Source organism: Schistocerca serialis, chromosome 9, assembly GCF_023864345.2.
Source record: "Schistocerca serialis cubense isolate TAMUIC-IGC-003099 chromosome 9, iqSchSeri2.2, whole genome shotgun sequence".
Taxonomy (NCBI): Eukaryota; Metazoa; Arthropoda; class Insecta; order Orthoptera; family Acrididae; genus Schistocerca; species Schistocerca serialis.
The window spans coordinates 506464288-506481640 of NC_064646.1; the positions used below are offsets into that span (position 1 = coordinate 506464288).

At 46.1% G+C, this 17353-nt stretch overlaps 1 protein-coding gene across 1 annotated transcript in view; it reads left to right on the plus strand.

Moving 5' to 3' along the window:
- LOC126418604 (PI-PLC X domain-containing protein 1-like) overlaps positions 1–17353 on the plus strand; it is a 425466-nt gene that overhangs the window by 358529 nt on the left and 49584 nt on the right. The window contains exon 4 of the mRNA XM_050085437.1: positions 16456–16711. Within this exon, the coding sequence (XP_049941394.1) occupies positions 16456–16711 (256 nt within the window). The remainder of the gene's footprint in view (positions 1–16455; positions 16712–17353) is intronic.

The window sequence follows — 17353 nt, forward strand, 5'->3', positions numbered from 1 at the left end:
ATCTCAGTGTATACTGATGTTCATCTTATAGTCTCTTTTCAAGACACTAAGCGTTTCGTTCAACTGGGCTTCCATTTCCTTAGCTAACTATGAGAGAATGCGTCATCGGCAAAGCTCAAAAACCTTTAAAAATTGTAGAGGGAGACCAAGTTTTGAATAAAGTAAGTAGTTTCAAATGGATGGATGTTGCAGTACTTATAAGAGAAGGAAGAAGCTTGCACAGGATAGATTAGGATGGACAGGTGCAATAAACCAGTCTTCGAACTGAGACAACAATAACAATATTGGGTGGCGAAAAACAGACTGATATAACGACAGGGCGGGGCAGCGGACGTTCTGTAGAGGAAACTTCTCGAGATGGTCATAGCACAGGCCGGAACTCCCGTGACAATGCCTCAGTTCAAATTACTGGCGCCAGAGCGCTACTTAAGTATTCCAATACACTATCCCACGGAAGTATCCCGTAATACGGAACTGAGCACTAGATGTCAGGAGAACAGAGCCTCCGATATAAAAGGACGCTGGGAGTGATCTGCAGTGAGCAGAGAACCAGTAAGAACAGAATGGCTCGGTCGGGAGAACTGAGTGACTTCAAAGTTGGCGTCCGCCAACAACGCTCCGACACTTGTAAGGCTGAAAAAGTCGACTGTTGGTGTTGCGAGTGTGAAGTGGAACCGTGGAGGGACTACGGCAGCTAAACCGAGACCGGGCGGGTCTCACGTACCGACGGACAGCGACCGTCGGCCATTACAAAATCGTGTGAAATCAGCGGAAAAAATTACTCACGAGTTCCAAAGTGCTGCCAGCAATCCAGCTAGCAAAAGGGCTATGAGTACGAATTTAAAAAGAACGGCGTGCTGTGAGCAAGCAGTTCCTCGCAAGCCACAGATTCCTGTAGTCGTGGTGAGATCCGCTTCAGGTGGTGTAAAGAGCGACGGCACTGGATAGTACACGTCTGGAAACCAGCTATTTGGATTCATGAATCGCGCTGCACTCTGTCGCAAACCCGTTGCGCTGCTTCGGTATGGTGAATGTCCTGGAGAACATTACGGCCTTCACGTTCAGTACCAAAAGCGAAGTGCGCAGATGTTCTTACAGTGTCTTTCATGATTGGGGCGTGGTCCACTTATCGCATTTAAGAAAATGGTAAACGCGAAAAATATGATCGTCTTTGTCAGCATTTTGTACTGGGCAGAGCAGAGAAATTGTGTAGAGAGGATGACTGTATTGGGATCGCAATGCACTTTGGCATAAAGCTGCATCTGTCAGTCAATGGTTTTCAGCTCGTGACATTCCTGAATTGGAATAGCCTACCTACAGACCTACCTGAATGCAATGGGACACCTTTGGGCTAAACGTTGACTCACACTTGTCGGAACGTCACCGTCATGTTTTTGAGCGTCGACGGTCAGAGGAATTCCTGAGCATGGACTACACGTCACGTCAATGTTGAAGGAACGTCGTGACGTTACAGCTCGCACATAAAAAACCCACCCGAGGCGCTTCTTCGTAGTACGTGGTAGGTCGTCATAAAATCCCGAAATTTAGCCGACCGCGGTGGTCTCGCGGTTCTAGGCGCGCAGTCCGGAACCGTGCGATTGCTACGGTCGCAGGTTCGAATCCTGCCTCGGGCATGGATGTTTGTGATGTCCTTAGGTTCGTTAGGTTTAAGTAGTTCTAAGTTCTAGGGGACTGATGACCACAGCAGTTGAGTCCCATAGTGCTCAGAGCCAGCCAGCCCGAAATTTAGTTTAAAGCAGTTTGCAATGATTGCTGTTGCATTTAATGAGGAACGGCAACAGCGAGCAAAAAGAGTCTGTGTTAGAAAAAAAGTTAAAAAATCGAGACTGTGAGGGAGTGTTTGACACTGCAGTGAACTCAGATTCCTTCTCTCTGCCGTCGGAGTAAATGACTAATGAGATTGCCCCACATTAGGAACTAACAATTATTTGATATCAATAACGAACTGAAATCAAACACAAATGGTTCGTGATTAAGGGGTTTATGTATGAACGTAAAAGATTGCTTATGTGACCAAAACATGAAAGAAACGTATTTACTTTCGTGTTGTTTACACAAACCAAAATAAAATTATAAATCTCAGGGCCGATTTGACTGGGCGTGCACACGACTCAGCTATTAAGGGGAACGAGGAGGGGACGACTCGTCTCACCATTGTTCGTCATCGTTCGTCGTGTACTGCTGTCGGCGGCAGGCGCTGCCCCGGTACGGCCGTCCCCTCGGGGTTGTGCGGCGCGAGTCGGCTGCCCTCCTCAGCAGTCGCGGCTTTGCGGCGGGGCCAGCTACGATGTCCGCGTTGTCTGCCCGTTGTCGGTCGCGTGGCCAAAGCTGTGCTACCGCGGTGTCGGAAGGCGGATCTGGGCAATTGGTGGAAGAGCGCCAGTCTCCTCTCGATTCCGCAGTGTCTCCCTCTCACCCTTCTCCTCAACCTCTCAGTTCAACTCCTCTTCGAAATTATTGTTCCTTTCGACGTTGTCATTGGCGGACAAAATTTTCAATGCAGCCCAATGACACATCGCCATTTCATAGCCACGGCTCTGTGCGGGGTGGAAATTTCCTGTCTGGCTCGGCATCTTTCTCACGATTTCACATTCTTGTGATGCTTCCCTGCATTCCGAGATTGCTATGAGAGCAGTTACAAGACACTTCTTTATAACCGCTCTCTCTGCGTGAGGCCTGGACAGACTAACATTTAGGCTCCATCTCAAAATCTGCCGGCATCCGTGATTTATAAGTAATGTCCTTACTATCGAGAACGCTGACTTCTTTCACACACAATTCCCGGCGCACTGTGTACGCTCCTCCCTATTTCCGTGGGGTGCTGGAATTATCGAAACACTCCTGCTATCTACGGCAGTTGAAATGGCTGCCGCCAGGCCAGGACTCACAGGCGTCGCAGGTGTCTTTCAGTTCTCGGAGTGCTTCTCGTTGTCAGACAGGACCTTCGCAACGTGTGAGCGAGGCGAGGACGCCCGCCCGGCTTCTCGCTGCATGCTTGCAGAACTGCTGCAGTGTCCTCTCCTAGGGAGCTCGCCCAGGGTGTCCGTCTCCTCACAGTGAGTTGGCGGAAGTGGTCGCGGCCGGACGTATTACACAGCTCCTTGTCATGACTATTAAGCTTCTGATACAGAAGGTTGAAAGTCACGTCTAAGTGGCCCATGCATGTTCATTTGGCCTGTCGCACACACATTTCAAAAGCAAACAAAAATCTTCACTCCCTAACAGTTACAGTAACACTTCATTCACTGATGTGGGATATTGTGGGGATATTACGTTTTCAGTTGTGCACTAGTATGTCGAGCCCAGTCGATCATTTACATATATGGTAGCCCTTAGTGAAGATGTACAAGACATGTGCAGATAAATAAATTTCCTTTCAAGTAAACTGTTCGTGAAGAACATCGTTACATTGAACGTGTTGATAACGCCTTATGACAAGACATGCACAAATAAATGAAGATCAAAACAAGTATACAGTACGTGAGCAACACAAATAACATTGAACACAATGAACGTGACTATAACGTCAGAGACGTACACAAGATATATGCAAAATAAACATGTATTGAAGACTCGTGTAAATTAAAAATATACGCGCGGAGCGGCCGCGCGGTTAGAGGCGCCATGTCGCGCATTGCGCGGCCGCTCCCGCGGGAGGTTCGAGTCCTCCCTCGGGCATAGGTGTGTGCATTGTTCTTAGCATCAGTTAGTTCAAGTAGTGTGGAAGTCTAGGGACCGATGACGTCAGCAGTTTGGTCCCTTACGAATTCACACACATTTCAACATTTCAATCAAAAATAAACCGCTCACAGTAACGCTGTTCGTCACATCGCAGATGAGAATATTGTACACCCAGACGACACACACACTTAAGACATGTGAAACAAAAGTGCACTTTATGTTGCGACTTGGCAAGACAGCCAAGTCACTATGAGAGGAAGCCGAAAGGCACGCGTTTAAGCTCACGCAGGCTGGTGTAAAGTCTGGAACAGTTAAAGGAGTTGAGTCTAGTAAAAAAAGTACGTAGCTTCTGGAATACTTAACTTTAATCTGTAATTGGTGAACATCGGTCTGACGGTACATGCATCATAAGATAAATAGCAAATGATAATGGCGCCTTGCTAGGTCGTAGCAAATGACGTAGCTGAAGGCTATGCTAACTATCGTCTCGGCAAATGAGAGCGTAATTTGTCAGTGAACCATCGCTAGCAAAGTCGGCTGTACAACTGGGGCGAGTGCTAGGAAGTCTCTCTAGACCTGCCGTGTGGCGGCGCTCAGTCTGCAATCACTGACAGTGGTAACACGCGGGTCCGACGTATACTAAAGGACCGCGGCCGATTTAAAGGCTACCACCTAGCAAGTGTGGTGTCTGGCGGTGACACCACACTTTACACAGCAATAATGTTTATAAAACGCTTATTTACCAGAACTGCCAATATGGAAAATACACAATACAGGGCTGACCTTAAGTGGTATTCTTCATCAAAGAGTGCTATAAAATGGATACAGAATAGATGTCACTTCAAACATATGGTCGCACAAAACAATACATTTTCCGATGACGCACTTTATTGGATTGATAAGGATATGCTAGGTAGGATGGGAAGGGTAGCACGTTTTCATCAACAGTGCACATGTTTTCTTACCTTATAAGACGTACAACAATAAGATTTGTACCTTTCCTTCTTCTACATAACCCCCAATCAACATGTATAACGTACTCATTACTGGTCTTTGGGAGGCCTCCTTCTTATTTACTAGGCTGCATAATGTCAGCTGTACGAGCCGTGTGGACGAAAGTGAAGAAAAAAAATTGTTCATGTACCTAACTTTCTATACCCTTAACATAAGCATACTAAATTGAATAGTGTCAGCTGTGCGAGCCGCGCCGACGCCTAGAATCTCAATAATCTAAAAACAAATCATTTGTGTACCTTACTTTGTACACTCGGGATATTTTACCCAACCCTTAAATTCTAACATGCAAAATAATCCTAACATGCTTCAATCAACGTTTCATACACTACTTTACTAAGGTAAAATATCTTCTCCGCTAACTGCAATGTACCTTTGGTACGCCTCTGTATGCTGCAACAGAAATCTCATCAAATATTGGTGTGTGTCTAGTTTTCACGTTTACAATACACTGGGCACCTCACATGGATCCATCACTTGCATTACAATTAAATATATACAACAAACAATCAAATGGAAATGGCAATGCGCTTCCGTGAGCTGCCTGATACCCCCGCGCTACTGGCAGTGTCCCGCTGTCGAACGCGGGCGGCTCCTCTCCGCCTTGCGCTGCGCGTCGCGACGGCGCACGGACCGAAGGCACACACACATGCAACCGTCACATCATCTCTCCAATTCGCCGGACCAAGTGCCCCACGCTTCAGGTACACATAAAATGAGTCTCTATGGTAAGCACAATAAATACGTACTAATTACTACAACACAAAATCTATTCACAAGATACAGCGTGCTGTTAACAGACATCTACAACCTTCTGTACCTTCTACACAGTGCTCTATTGAGTCACGTACGCTCTCGGGATGCAGACGTTAAGAATCCCAACTTCGCGCTCTCCATCATAAACTGTGTAGGGACTGGGCGCCACTACCTGTCGAACCGAGTATGGGCCCTCGTACAGGTGGAAGGACTTTGCTGTTTTCGGCATCCAACAGCTATGCATTCTTACGAGGACTCGGCCCCCGATCTCGTAAGTCTTCGTCCCTTTTCCCTGCCCCATTTCTATTCTCTTCGTCGCCTTCTTCATCGTGAACTCTCGGGCTCGATTCTCGCGTTGCTGGCGTGTCTCTGCCTCTCCTCCCGTCGACAGTTTGACGATCCTGTCAGCCACAGACTTCTCCGGTTTCTGGAACTGTAGGTCTATTGGTCTGTATCCTGTACTGCAATGCACGGCTTCGCTGAAGTTCCTCTCCATCTTTGGTAGGCGCTGTACCCAGGCATTGTGTCTGTCAGGAACCAACATTCTAAAGAACACTCCCAGCTGGCGCATCTATCGTTCTGCAGGGTTGCATTGATGGTTTCTAATTGAGGAGAATGTCACTTTGATCCCTTCCTTTCCTAATCCTGCCTTCCATCTCGGAGTTGTGAAAATTGTAGCATTTGTTTAAGAGGACTCTCATGGGCCTCCCACACGTGCGCACATAATCTTCCGTCAGAACTTTTACACAGCTTTTCGTTGTGGTGCGGTTTGTGGCGTAAAGCCTGGCGTGCTTAGTAAATGCGTCTACAACAACGAAAATAAACTGCCGCCCGAACTGTCCCTCCGGCAGAGGGCCGTAATGATCAATACACACCAGGTCATTCGGTGTTTCTGGTGTGATGGCATGCATTCAGCCTCGCACAACCGCGTTTGAATGTTTTACACGCTGGCACATGTCGCATTTCGTAACTATCTCCGTAACTTTCCGTCTGAGAATGGCATGTTCCCACTCCTTGGCGATTGTCGCATACAACTACGTCGCCCCGCAGTGGGCAATGTGCTGCTGATAGCATTCGATTATATCTTCTAAAAGTGCGTCAGGGACCCAAATTTTCCACCTTCGTTCTTTCACGTTCCACCGGAAACATACCCTCCTCTCGATCGTGCACAACATAGCAGTATTTATAATTCGCACACCCACTCCACCAACGCTGTGCATCACAAAGTCCTTTACTCTGCGGACTTCTGGCTGTTGGTCTTGTGCTGTGGCTAAGTCTTTCCTGTATTGTCGGAAACACGCCTGGTCACATTGTTCTAACATTGCCATTATAACTCCATTATTTTCTTACGCGACGATTTCTTCGTCGCCGTCCTCCCGCTAAGGATTTCTGCTTAACCCGTCGACAAATTTGTTGTGTTTATCCTGGCAATAAGTGATTTCCAGATCGAATTCCTGAGTCACGAGGTCCCAACGCATCACTCTGTTACTCCTGTTGTTATATCCTAGCCAGTAATGCCACCCGAGCCCGCTGCCAAAAGGTTGGCAGCATCAAAGTCCGGACGCCGTCCGCATAAGCAGCGCCAGCGAGACAGGAAATCGCCGCAAGTCTGCGCGCGCCACCGCTGGCTTCTGGTTACTTAAGCGCTGGAGTCGCGAGCGCTAGGACAGTTCTGTATTCGCCGCTCAGTTGTATACTCGCCACCGAATTGTGTACTGGCTAGTCAGTTGTGTGTTCATCGCAGCAGAGTTGTTGTTTGTCGTCAGCCGACGCTGATCCAGCCGCTCCGACTCGAACTAGACAGATTTCTGTAGACACGGAGTTCACTACTGTATTTCTGTATCTTCGTAATAAAGATAAGTACCGACTTTTATTTAATCAGAGTGTTTGGGTATTCATCTTTCTGTTCACTGTTCCAGCGGACCGGTCGGCCCGCTATTAAAAGTGTGGCGGTGACTTCGTAAGCCGTTTCTACAGCGAATTGTTTGTCGCTACGAACACCGCCATAAAACCTGTATCTGAAGGTCTTAGGGACGTTAGATTTTTCGGCTGAGCAGGTAACTCCTAAATTGTTTTCTCACATAGACTTTGGTCAGCATTTCTAATTCTGTAGTGAAATGCCGTGTCTCTGCGTCCAATAGCTTCCAACTACACGTGACCACATTGCGCACATTTCAATCCCTGTCTTCCTGTTGTAGACATCCCCCCCCCCCTCCCTCCCCCATGGCTTGTACACTTGCGTCTGTGAAGAGTTGAAAAGGTGCCGCTAAGTCAGGATGCGTCAGAGAAATACTGTCATGAAACGCAATCTTAACCTCCTCGATCGCATTTTCCTCCTCGTTTCCCCAGGTCCGCTTCTTGCCCTGCGTCAACTTCTCCGACAATCAGCCTCAAGACCTGTCTTAACTCTCGCACGCGGGATGGCCGTTTCATTTTTCGATTTCCACCAATTTGCACTTTCGCGAGCGGATACCTTCCGGCGAGACCTCGAACACTGTCTGCGGACAGGTTCGCTTTGTCAGGCCTTGGGTCATGCCATATCTCTGCTGGCGAATAGGCTTTAGTACTTCTGTGGCGCACTTCATAGTGGTCCTCTGAAGCTCTGCACTCGCTTTCGCATTCTGCTCTCCACATGAACTTCTCTGTTGCTGTGAGGCCTTCACCTTCACCCTTTTTCATTTTCTCGGCGCGCTCAGCGCAAGGCATTTGACTGTGGTCTCGCTCTGCGTATTATCATGTTCCTTTTTTAATTTGTTATCAGGAATCGCATAGGTGGCTTGGGGTATCGCGGGAGCGTACTCATTCACGGCATCTGGCGCTCTAAACCCTAATAGAACATGTGCGAGGTCTCGAACCCACGACCAGTCTCAACACGTCCGTCAGATTCACTTTCGTCAGCTGTGTGCGTGGAATTCTCATCAGGACTTGCGGACAGCAAACTGACTTCATCTCGAACGCCTGTTGCCTCTAATAAATCTTTAGCTCCCGCGGCCCATCTATGAAAACTTCCTTCGTGCCCGCTGCATCCCATTTGGGAACACTACGCAAGTGATTGTACTTATTTTTATGTTTTGATTTCATTTCTTCCGTTTTATAATTTTATATCTTTGTTAAAAAAAATGTTCAAATGTGAGTGAAATCTTATGGGACTTAACTGCTAAGGTCATCAGTCCCTGAGCTTACACACTACTTAACCTAAATTATCCTGAGGACAAACATACACCCATGCCCAAGGGAGGACTCGAACCTCCGCCGGGATCAGCCGCACAGTCCATGACTGCAGCGCAATAGACCGCTCGGCTAATCCCGCGCGGCTTTGTTCATGTTATTGCAATCATTATTTTTATTCCTCATGTTGTCTGATTTACATTTTATTTATAATCTCTTGTCCCGTTTAAATGTTTATCTGCATTGTTTTATCCATACTGTAACAAGAATTTCTGTTTTGAGAGTTTGTATGACGATTAAATGTTTTTCGGGGATTACCATCATAAAATATGTACATATTGTAACGAAAAAACTTTTTTGACTCCATTGCACAGTCTTATGTTTTCTAACTAATAGATTGAAATGTTCAAACTTTTAAATATCATAATATACAAAAAACTTGTGAACATCACGTGCAAAATGAATCCAGTCCTTCTTTTTTCAAAATAAAATAAGAGCAAGTGCTGTACCTAGTATGATGATTAAAATGATGTTACAAATGATTAGATATTTTAAAAACTTATGTGTAAATCAATTAATTGAATAAAAATAATGATCAGAATCATTTAGATACAAATTTGGAAATAAAAAGTAGTAAAGCACAAAAAATAAAAACTGGAACCCACAAGCTTCGGCAAGTCAGGCACATACCTTAACCTCTACAACACAACACTGATCTGTAAATCGTTATCATTTTTGAGGTTCCAGAATTTCACGTGAAATTAAGAACGTTTTTTCGTCTATTCCTCGCAGACTAGGGTGAACCAGGGTGAATGGCAGCAGCACTTGACACCTGGGACCTAAACCTACATCACCGTATATGTATATGGTTTCAAAAATCAGATCCCACTCCTGTAGAGGTCTCATTGTGAGTGCGGTTGCGCTTTACCAAAATTACCGTTCGGTAGTCTTGGTACGCTACATAAATGACGTGGCAAATGATAGGATTACCGGTAGTATTGGTAGCATTGGTAGGGAGAAAAAACATAAAAGAAACTTTAAGAGAGAAACTAGGAGTCGATAATTGCTCTTTCTTTTTTGTTTGTTTGGTTTGCACATAGTTAGAACCACGTGTCATTCAGTGTTGGCCCCTTGCGTGCTTTACATCACTATAGAATATAAATTGCATTTTATAAGTAATAAAAATTAGTTGACCGCGTAACTTCTGCGTTTTTGTATAACCAAAGGAATTAGTTTCGATGCAAGCACTGTTTACATGCATAAACACAACAAATGTAATTGTTATTGACATTTTGTACTCAATAGAACTTCCTTCATCCTAATTAAGGGCATGAGTTTCCGGTTATTATTGATAAATGCGAGAGGTGTTTGTAAACAACAGAAACATGTTTTATATAAGTTTGACGAAGTACGCAAGCGATATTTGATATATTATTGTTTTGTTGTTTTTTTTTCATTTTACCATTTTGTCGGAGGAATTGCGTTTTCTAGCGCTGTATGGTAAATCTGTATTGTTTTCTTTATTTTTACTTTAATATGCCTCTGTTTGACGTAACAGTATTTTCGAGTAAAACCAAAGTGAAACATTGACAAGTAATATTTTCCAATAAATACTGTTTATTTTTAAGTAAGAGACAGGAGGATAACTATGTACAACAAAATTGCTCTTTAGTTTATGCGGCCCTTTATATATCTTCACTGAATTTCTGGACGGTTTACTGCTTCCAAGTTTTAGGATAATCTTCTAAGATACTGATCGAATGTATAAAGAAAGCGATAGTTATGAGATAATGCCTGGTAATTATACAGGTAATGCATGTTCGACCTTAACTGACCAAACCTACTGTACTCTGCTCATAATTATTTTAGAATTGACGGCTACGACGGATGTAGTAGAGGCAGGGGCCACGCGGGAGGCACGAACCGCATTCCCCCAATACCAGGACACCTGCACTGCAGCAAATCCCAAAGTGTCAAACCTTTAGCGTATCAGCACAACACCTTCCTGCTTCCTCCTTGTTTCAGGCAGTTTGGTATTCTGTGCGATCGCTGCAACCTGCGCTTTTGTTTGTTGCCTTCATTTCTGTCGCAGGAGTTATTATTTTATTCGTTGTTAATGTTATTTGTTGTGCGGTACTGAACAATGTCAGCAGAAAGTTCGTCGAAACTAATGAGTGGAAAAGTTCTGCGTCGTTCTCCTGGTCAGGGGATGGACGTACGAGGTCAATCGCGATAAATTGTTTGTGCGATACATGCCTACTTTGAGACTAAAAAACTTTATTGTGGCCCGCTGATCTCCGTTAACAATGTAATCGATAGAAATGGTGCAGCTCTGAACATGAACGAAAATATTGTTGTGAAGATTGGCAAGAAAAATAAAGGAAAGCTCAAAAACATCGAGACTTGAAACACTTGGGGGAAAAACGTTCTATGGCTAGGGGTTTACCGCTACAGATTCATATGCCGACGATGCGGTTCAGTGTCATGTTTATGATTATTATCGCAGAAAAGAAAAACCAACACTCATTAAGTTATTGGTCACTCTTAACGAATCAAATCTTTTCTAAGGCAGTCTCGTGTCATTAAATAACTACAGTCACAGGTACGATAATACTTAAAGCATCTGCCATCGCGACGAAAGTGGTGTCAGCGGAGTTTTTGCATTATCACAACAGGAATTAATTACGAGTGGATTCAGCTACATGTTTCAAGTACGCACTTCACAGTGGTAGGTACGAACATAACAAAATTATATATTCGTAAGTTTTGACATTTTGTTATGAATGCCATGGCAGCAACGACTCCAAATGAAGTTAGTCTCGTTGACTCTGTCGTTAAGGGTTGCTGTGTATTGTAGTGGCTGTGCATCAAAAACCTTCGAAACTGGTCTTGCGTGTGTACTACGCTACCCTCACAACATGAAATAAATATTAATAGGAAAAACATGTGAAACATAGCATATCACACAAAATAAATATTACCGTTTGACACATAGTTGTAGTATTTTTTGCGTCGCTTTTGTTCTTTGTCCCAATACTGATTGGCTGCTTTGAGATACGTTTCGGACTCAATATTAAATGTGGTTATGTTAGAAATAAGTATGTCGATCAGGAACATTAATATGGGTTAATTATAAACCTAGCGATCCGTTTCTAGTAACAAAATGATACGGGCGACCGATTAGTACTTGTCGCGCGAGCGGACAATAGCCCGTCATATTTAACTGAAATTATGTCGTGTTAGAAAACTCTAACACAGTTCCACTTTGGAGCAGTTGAAAATTTCATGTATTCTGAATATTTCAGTAGCCTAATGTGTTCACTTAACTTCAATAACCAATAACTTTTCCGCATGTCGAAAATTCTGTGAAGTTGTCAGAAAATCCAGTTTCGTAAACTGTCCATGTATTCTCTTAAAATTTTGTTTCGGCAAAGGAAACTAACATGAAGGCGTAGTGGACCTCTTCCTGAAGACACTGGTGTACACTATTGAGCCAAAACATAATGACCACCTGCTTAATACGAGGCCTGTTCAGAAAGTAAGCTCCGATTGATTGCCAAATTGAAACCACAGTGAACATCAGAAATGTTTTACTTCTAACAATTAGCTACACCTTTCAGCTACTTCTCTACGTAGTCGCCGTTCTGACTTAGACTTCTGTCATAGCGTTGTACCAACTTTTCAATAGCCTCATCGTAGAAGGCAGCCGCCATTGCTTTCCGCCAATTCTCCACGCTGGCCTACACCTCGTTGTCTGTGTCAAAATGTTGTCTTCAAAGACAGCGGTTCATGTGACCAGAGATGAAACTCAGGGGGAGACAATTGCGGACTGTATTGTGGGTAATCTAACATTTCCATTTGAAAACGATGCAGGAGCATCTTCATTGCCCCTGCAGAATGCGGCTGAGAATTGTCTTGAAGAAGAAACAGCACGACAGTTATGTAATGTTAGCTGCATAGCTTCAGGCGAAATTTCTCACCAGGCCCTCGTACTTGGCGGCAGACACTATTTTCTAGACATCTTTACGCACTCACTGCGAGCTCAGAAATGAGAAGAGCGACGTGATGCTAACTGGGGTTATACTAGAGACACTACCCAACACATCTGCGCAAAGCTTTATCGGATTTTCATAGTCGTTTCCATTTCGCGACCGATCGGAGCTTACTTTCTGAACGCCCCTCGTAGTTTGTTTGTCCGTCTTTGGAACGAAATACATCACTGAATCTGCGTATTGGGGATCTGGCAGATTGTTAGTAGGTTTATGGAGGTATGTGGCATTAGATGACCACGCACAAGACATGAAATTCGCGTAAATAACTGGCCGCTGATGTGCGTACGCGGTGACGGCGCCCGATAGCGACACAGATGGTTTCCACAAGATTTACAGCAGGCGAATTTGGTCGCCGAGACGTCAACGTGAGTTCACTGCAATGCTCCTCAAAGCACTTTGGCACGGTTCTGGCTCCGAGACGCGGACAATTTATGCTGCTGGAAGATGACATCCCCGTTGGGGAACACATCAGGCATGAAGGGATGGAGGTGGTTCGCAGCTGTCGGCGTGTCTTCGATTACTACCACAGCTCCCGTGCAGGCGAAGAAGAATGTCCCCCATAGCATAATACTGCTCCCATCAGCCTGCGTCCGTGGCGCGCTGCGAGTTTCGAGCAGCGGATCACCTCGATGACGGCGTTTGTGAGGACGGCCGTCGACCCAGTGTAGCAAAAGTGTGGTTCACTCCAAGAGCCGACACGTTTCCACTGACCGATGGTCAAATCCCGATGGTACGAGACCACTGTAGTCGTAGTTGACAATGTCTATGAAGAATACTCAGTACTGTAGAACACTCAGTATAATGTCGTTTATTGAAACTGAACTACACTTCTCGAACAATCACTATACACACACAAAACAAATAACTTGCAGAGCGTCGGTGAGGTCCGTCAGAGCTGGTCCTAGCTCGGCAAGGAACTCGCTGTACTGTTTTTTTTTCTGTTTCTTTATTTAATTTCGATTCCCCCGAAGGGGGCGGGCTGGCAGCACCTTAGTATGCCGCTCTTCAGCCTACAGACTTTGTTTTAAAAAGGTGAAGATAATATATAATAAAAAACAGGCGATAAAATCGAAGACTTAAAGGGTAACATGGCGTGGAACTTAAAACGGAACGAAGGGATGATGATGCTAATAAAAATACGTACGAAGCAGACAGGTAAAATAATAGACACACAATTAAAAAAAAACACGGCGACAGTCTGGTTTCTGTTTGCAAAGGACATCAAATTGGTTTCTGTTTGCAAAGGACATAAAATTCACACCCAGTGACAGCGTGGTTTCTGTTCGCAAGACGGGAAAAGGTGAAACAACACTGAACATTCACTGGAACACTGCGCTAAAATATGACATACCACAGCCGAGAGCACGTGAGGGGGGGGGGGGGGGGGGGAACTATACAGATGAGGGGAAGATCAAAAAGGGGGGAAGGTGAGGAAAAGCGAAGGGGGGGAGGGGGGACTGACTGTACTGCTGCTGCACTGGCCTTATAAAGCCGGCGGAGGCCGGCGGAGTGCTTCAACTTTCCCTGTATCTGTGAGGCGACCTCTGCAGAAAAAGGTTCGCATAAGTCTCTAACAAGTTCTGTTGTTTTGAAGAATTGTTTTCCTCTTGGTTGCGCCTGCAAGTGCTTGTGTATGTTATATGGTACACACGGGTGTCTTGAGTGTAGTCTGCCCGGCAGGGGCTGTCTGTGGCAGACGTAACAGTCTACGTATAGGGTTGGCGGAAGTACGACGAACGGTGTGCTCCTAGGGTTGGCAGATGTACGACGAACGGTGTGCTCCGAAGCACTTGTGCGTGTACCAGCATTCTGCCACACGATCCTACCTAGCAGAACACGAAAACCTCCGAATCCCAAGTTCTGTGAAGAGTCGTGGACGTCCGACAATTTAGCGCCTAGTGGTAGTTTCACTTTCCTGCTCATGACAGTTGCACGTGGACATTTGACCAGCTTCGCTGTTTGCGAGATACTCGTTTACGGGATCTGCTTAATAATAATCTGCCCTTTGTCAAAGTTGCTTTTCTCAATGGATTTCCCCATTTGTAGGCCATTTCTTCGCTAGGGTGATCCTCCATCCGTGTCTGCTCCTCTTACATACTTTTGTTACTGCGTCACGTGCCCGCAATGCCACCAGTCGGCATCCAACGTCGCGGTGCGCAGTAGTCATAATGTTTTGGCTCAGGACTTAAAGTAAATACACTACTGGCCATTAAAATTGCTACACCACGAAGATGACGTGCTACAGATACGAAATTTAACCGACAGGAACAAGATGCTGTGATATGCAAATGATCAGCTTTTGAAAGCATTCATACAAGGTTGGCGCCGGTGGCGACACCTACAGCGTGCTGACATGAGGAAAGTTTCCAACCGATTTCTCATACGCAAACAGCAGTTGACCGGCGTTTCCTGGTGAAATGTTTTTGTGATGCCTCGTGTAACGAGAAGAAATGCGTACTATCATGTTTCCGACTTTTATAAAGGTCGGATTCAAACCTATCGCGATTGCGGTTTATCGCACCGCGACATGGTGCTCGCGTTGGTCGAGATCCAATGCCTGTTAGCATAATATGGAATCGGTGGGTTCAGGAGCGTAATACGGAACGCCGTGCTGGATCCCAACGGCTTCGTATCACTAGCAGTCGAGATGACAGGCATCTTATCCGCATCGCTGTAACGGATCGTGCAGCCACGTCTCGATCCCTGAGTTAACAGATGGGGACGTTTGCAAGACAACAACCATCTGCACGAACAGTTCGACGACGTTTGCAGCAGCAGTGACTATCAGCTCGGAGACCATGGCTGCGGTTACCCTTGACGCTCCATCACAGACAGGAGCGCCTGCGATGCTGTACTCAACGACGAACCTGGGTGCACGAATGGCAAAACGTCATTTTTTCGGATGAATCCAGTTCTGTTTACAGCATCATGATGGTCGCATCCGTGTTTGGCGACATCGCGGTGAACGCACAATGGAAACGTGTATTCGTCACGTGATGGTGTGGGGTGCAATCGGTTATACGTGTCGGTCACCTCTTGTTCGCATTGACGGCACTTTGAACACTGGACGTTACATTTCAGATGTGTTACGACCCGTGGCTCTACCCTTCATTCGATCCCTGCGAAACCCTACATTTCAGCAGGATAATGCACAACCGCATGTTGCAGGTCCTGTACGGGCCTTTTTGGATACAGAAAATGTTCGACTGCTGCCCTGGCCAGCACATTCTCCAGGTTTCTCACCAATTGAAAACGTCTGGTCAATGGTGGCCGAGCAACTGGCTCGTCACAATACGCCAGTCACTACTCTTGATGAACTGTGGTATGGTATTGAAGCTGCACGGGCAGCTGTACCTGTACACGCCATCCAAGCTCTGTTTGACTCAATGCCCAGGCGTATCAAGCCGTTATTACGACCAGAGGTGGTTGTTCTGGGTACTGATTACTCAGGATCTATGCACCCAAATTCCGTGAAAATGTAATTATATGTCAGTTCTAGTATAATATATTTGTCCAATGAATACCAGTTTAACATCTGCATTTCTTCTTCGTGTAGCAATTTTAGTGGCCAGTAGTGTAGATGGAGCGAGTTGAAGGAAATGTAAGATGACTCGTTTATTCTGTGCGCCTCCACCTGCTCCCGCCGAAATGTAAATCGTAAAGTAATTTTGAAGAGACTGCCACAGGGTACGGTAGTTGTACGAGTCTCAGTTGTGAGTGGGTGGGTCTGCAACTGTCTGACGAGGCGTGTGTGTGCCCGCAGAGCGGCGGGCGGCGCAGGCGGAGCCGCGCACGGGCATCACGGTGTCGGCGCAGGTGTCGGCGTCGCCGCAGCGGCCGTACGTGGTGTGGTGGGAGGGCGCGACTGCCGACTACTGGCTGTGCCTGTGGGACCGCGACCCGCGCGCCGGCGACGCCACGCCGCTGGCGCGCCTCGACCTGGGCGCCGGCCAGGCCGACCAGAGTGGCTGGTGGGACACCGGCATCGCCGCCGCAGACTCGCACTCCGAGCCGCCCAGGTGAGACACTCCTTCAGTCCTTCTCCGCACACTCGCCCTCGAACGCACCACACACGAGGGGGTCTAGAAAACAACCTCATCCCCTTTAAAACTCTCCATTACAACTAATACATTTGTCCCACCCCTGCTTCCACTGTTCCAGCCATTTTTGCAGGCATCTTTGGAAATGGCTCACAGCTCCTCCTTCGTTTTTCCCTTCACTTCTTCAGTGTCGTGAAATCGGTGTCCTTTCGTGTCCCTTTTCGTGCTTGGAAGTAAGAAAAAGTCTCAGCGAGCCAAGTCAGGTGAGTAACGTGCGTGGGGCAGTGGAACCGTGCCCATTTTAGCCAAAAACTGACTATCAGAGATGGCTGTGTGTGCAGGTGCGTTGTCGTGGCGGAAGATCCAGTCTCCTGTCTGCCACAAACCGGGTCTTTTTTGACGAATACTGTTCCGCAATCTCTGACAGTTCATCAGTCTATCGACGGTCTGTGAACGCAAGCTCTGGAATTTTTTCAATATTTTCGCCGAATCGGGCAGCTGATGGACGTCCATAACGAGGTTTATCATCAATCGACATGTCGCCATTCTTAAATCGAGCAAACAACTTTCACACTTGGGTTTTTCCCCTGGCACCATCTTGCTAAGGTGTTTTCAACAGTA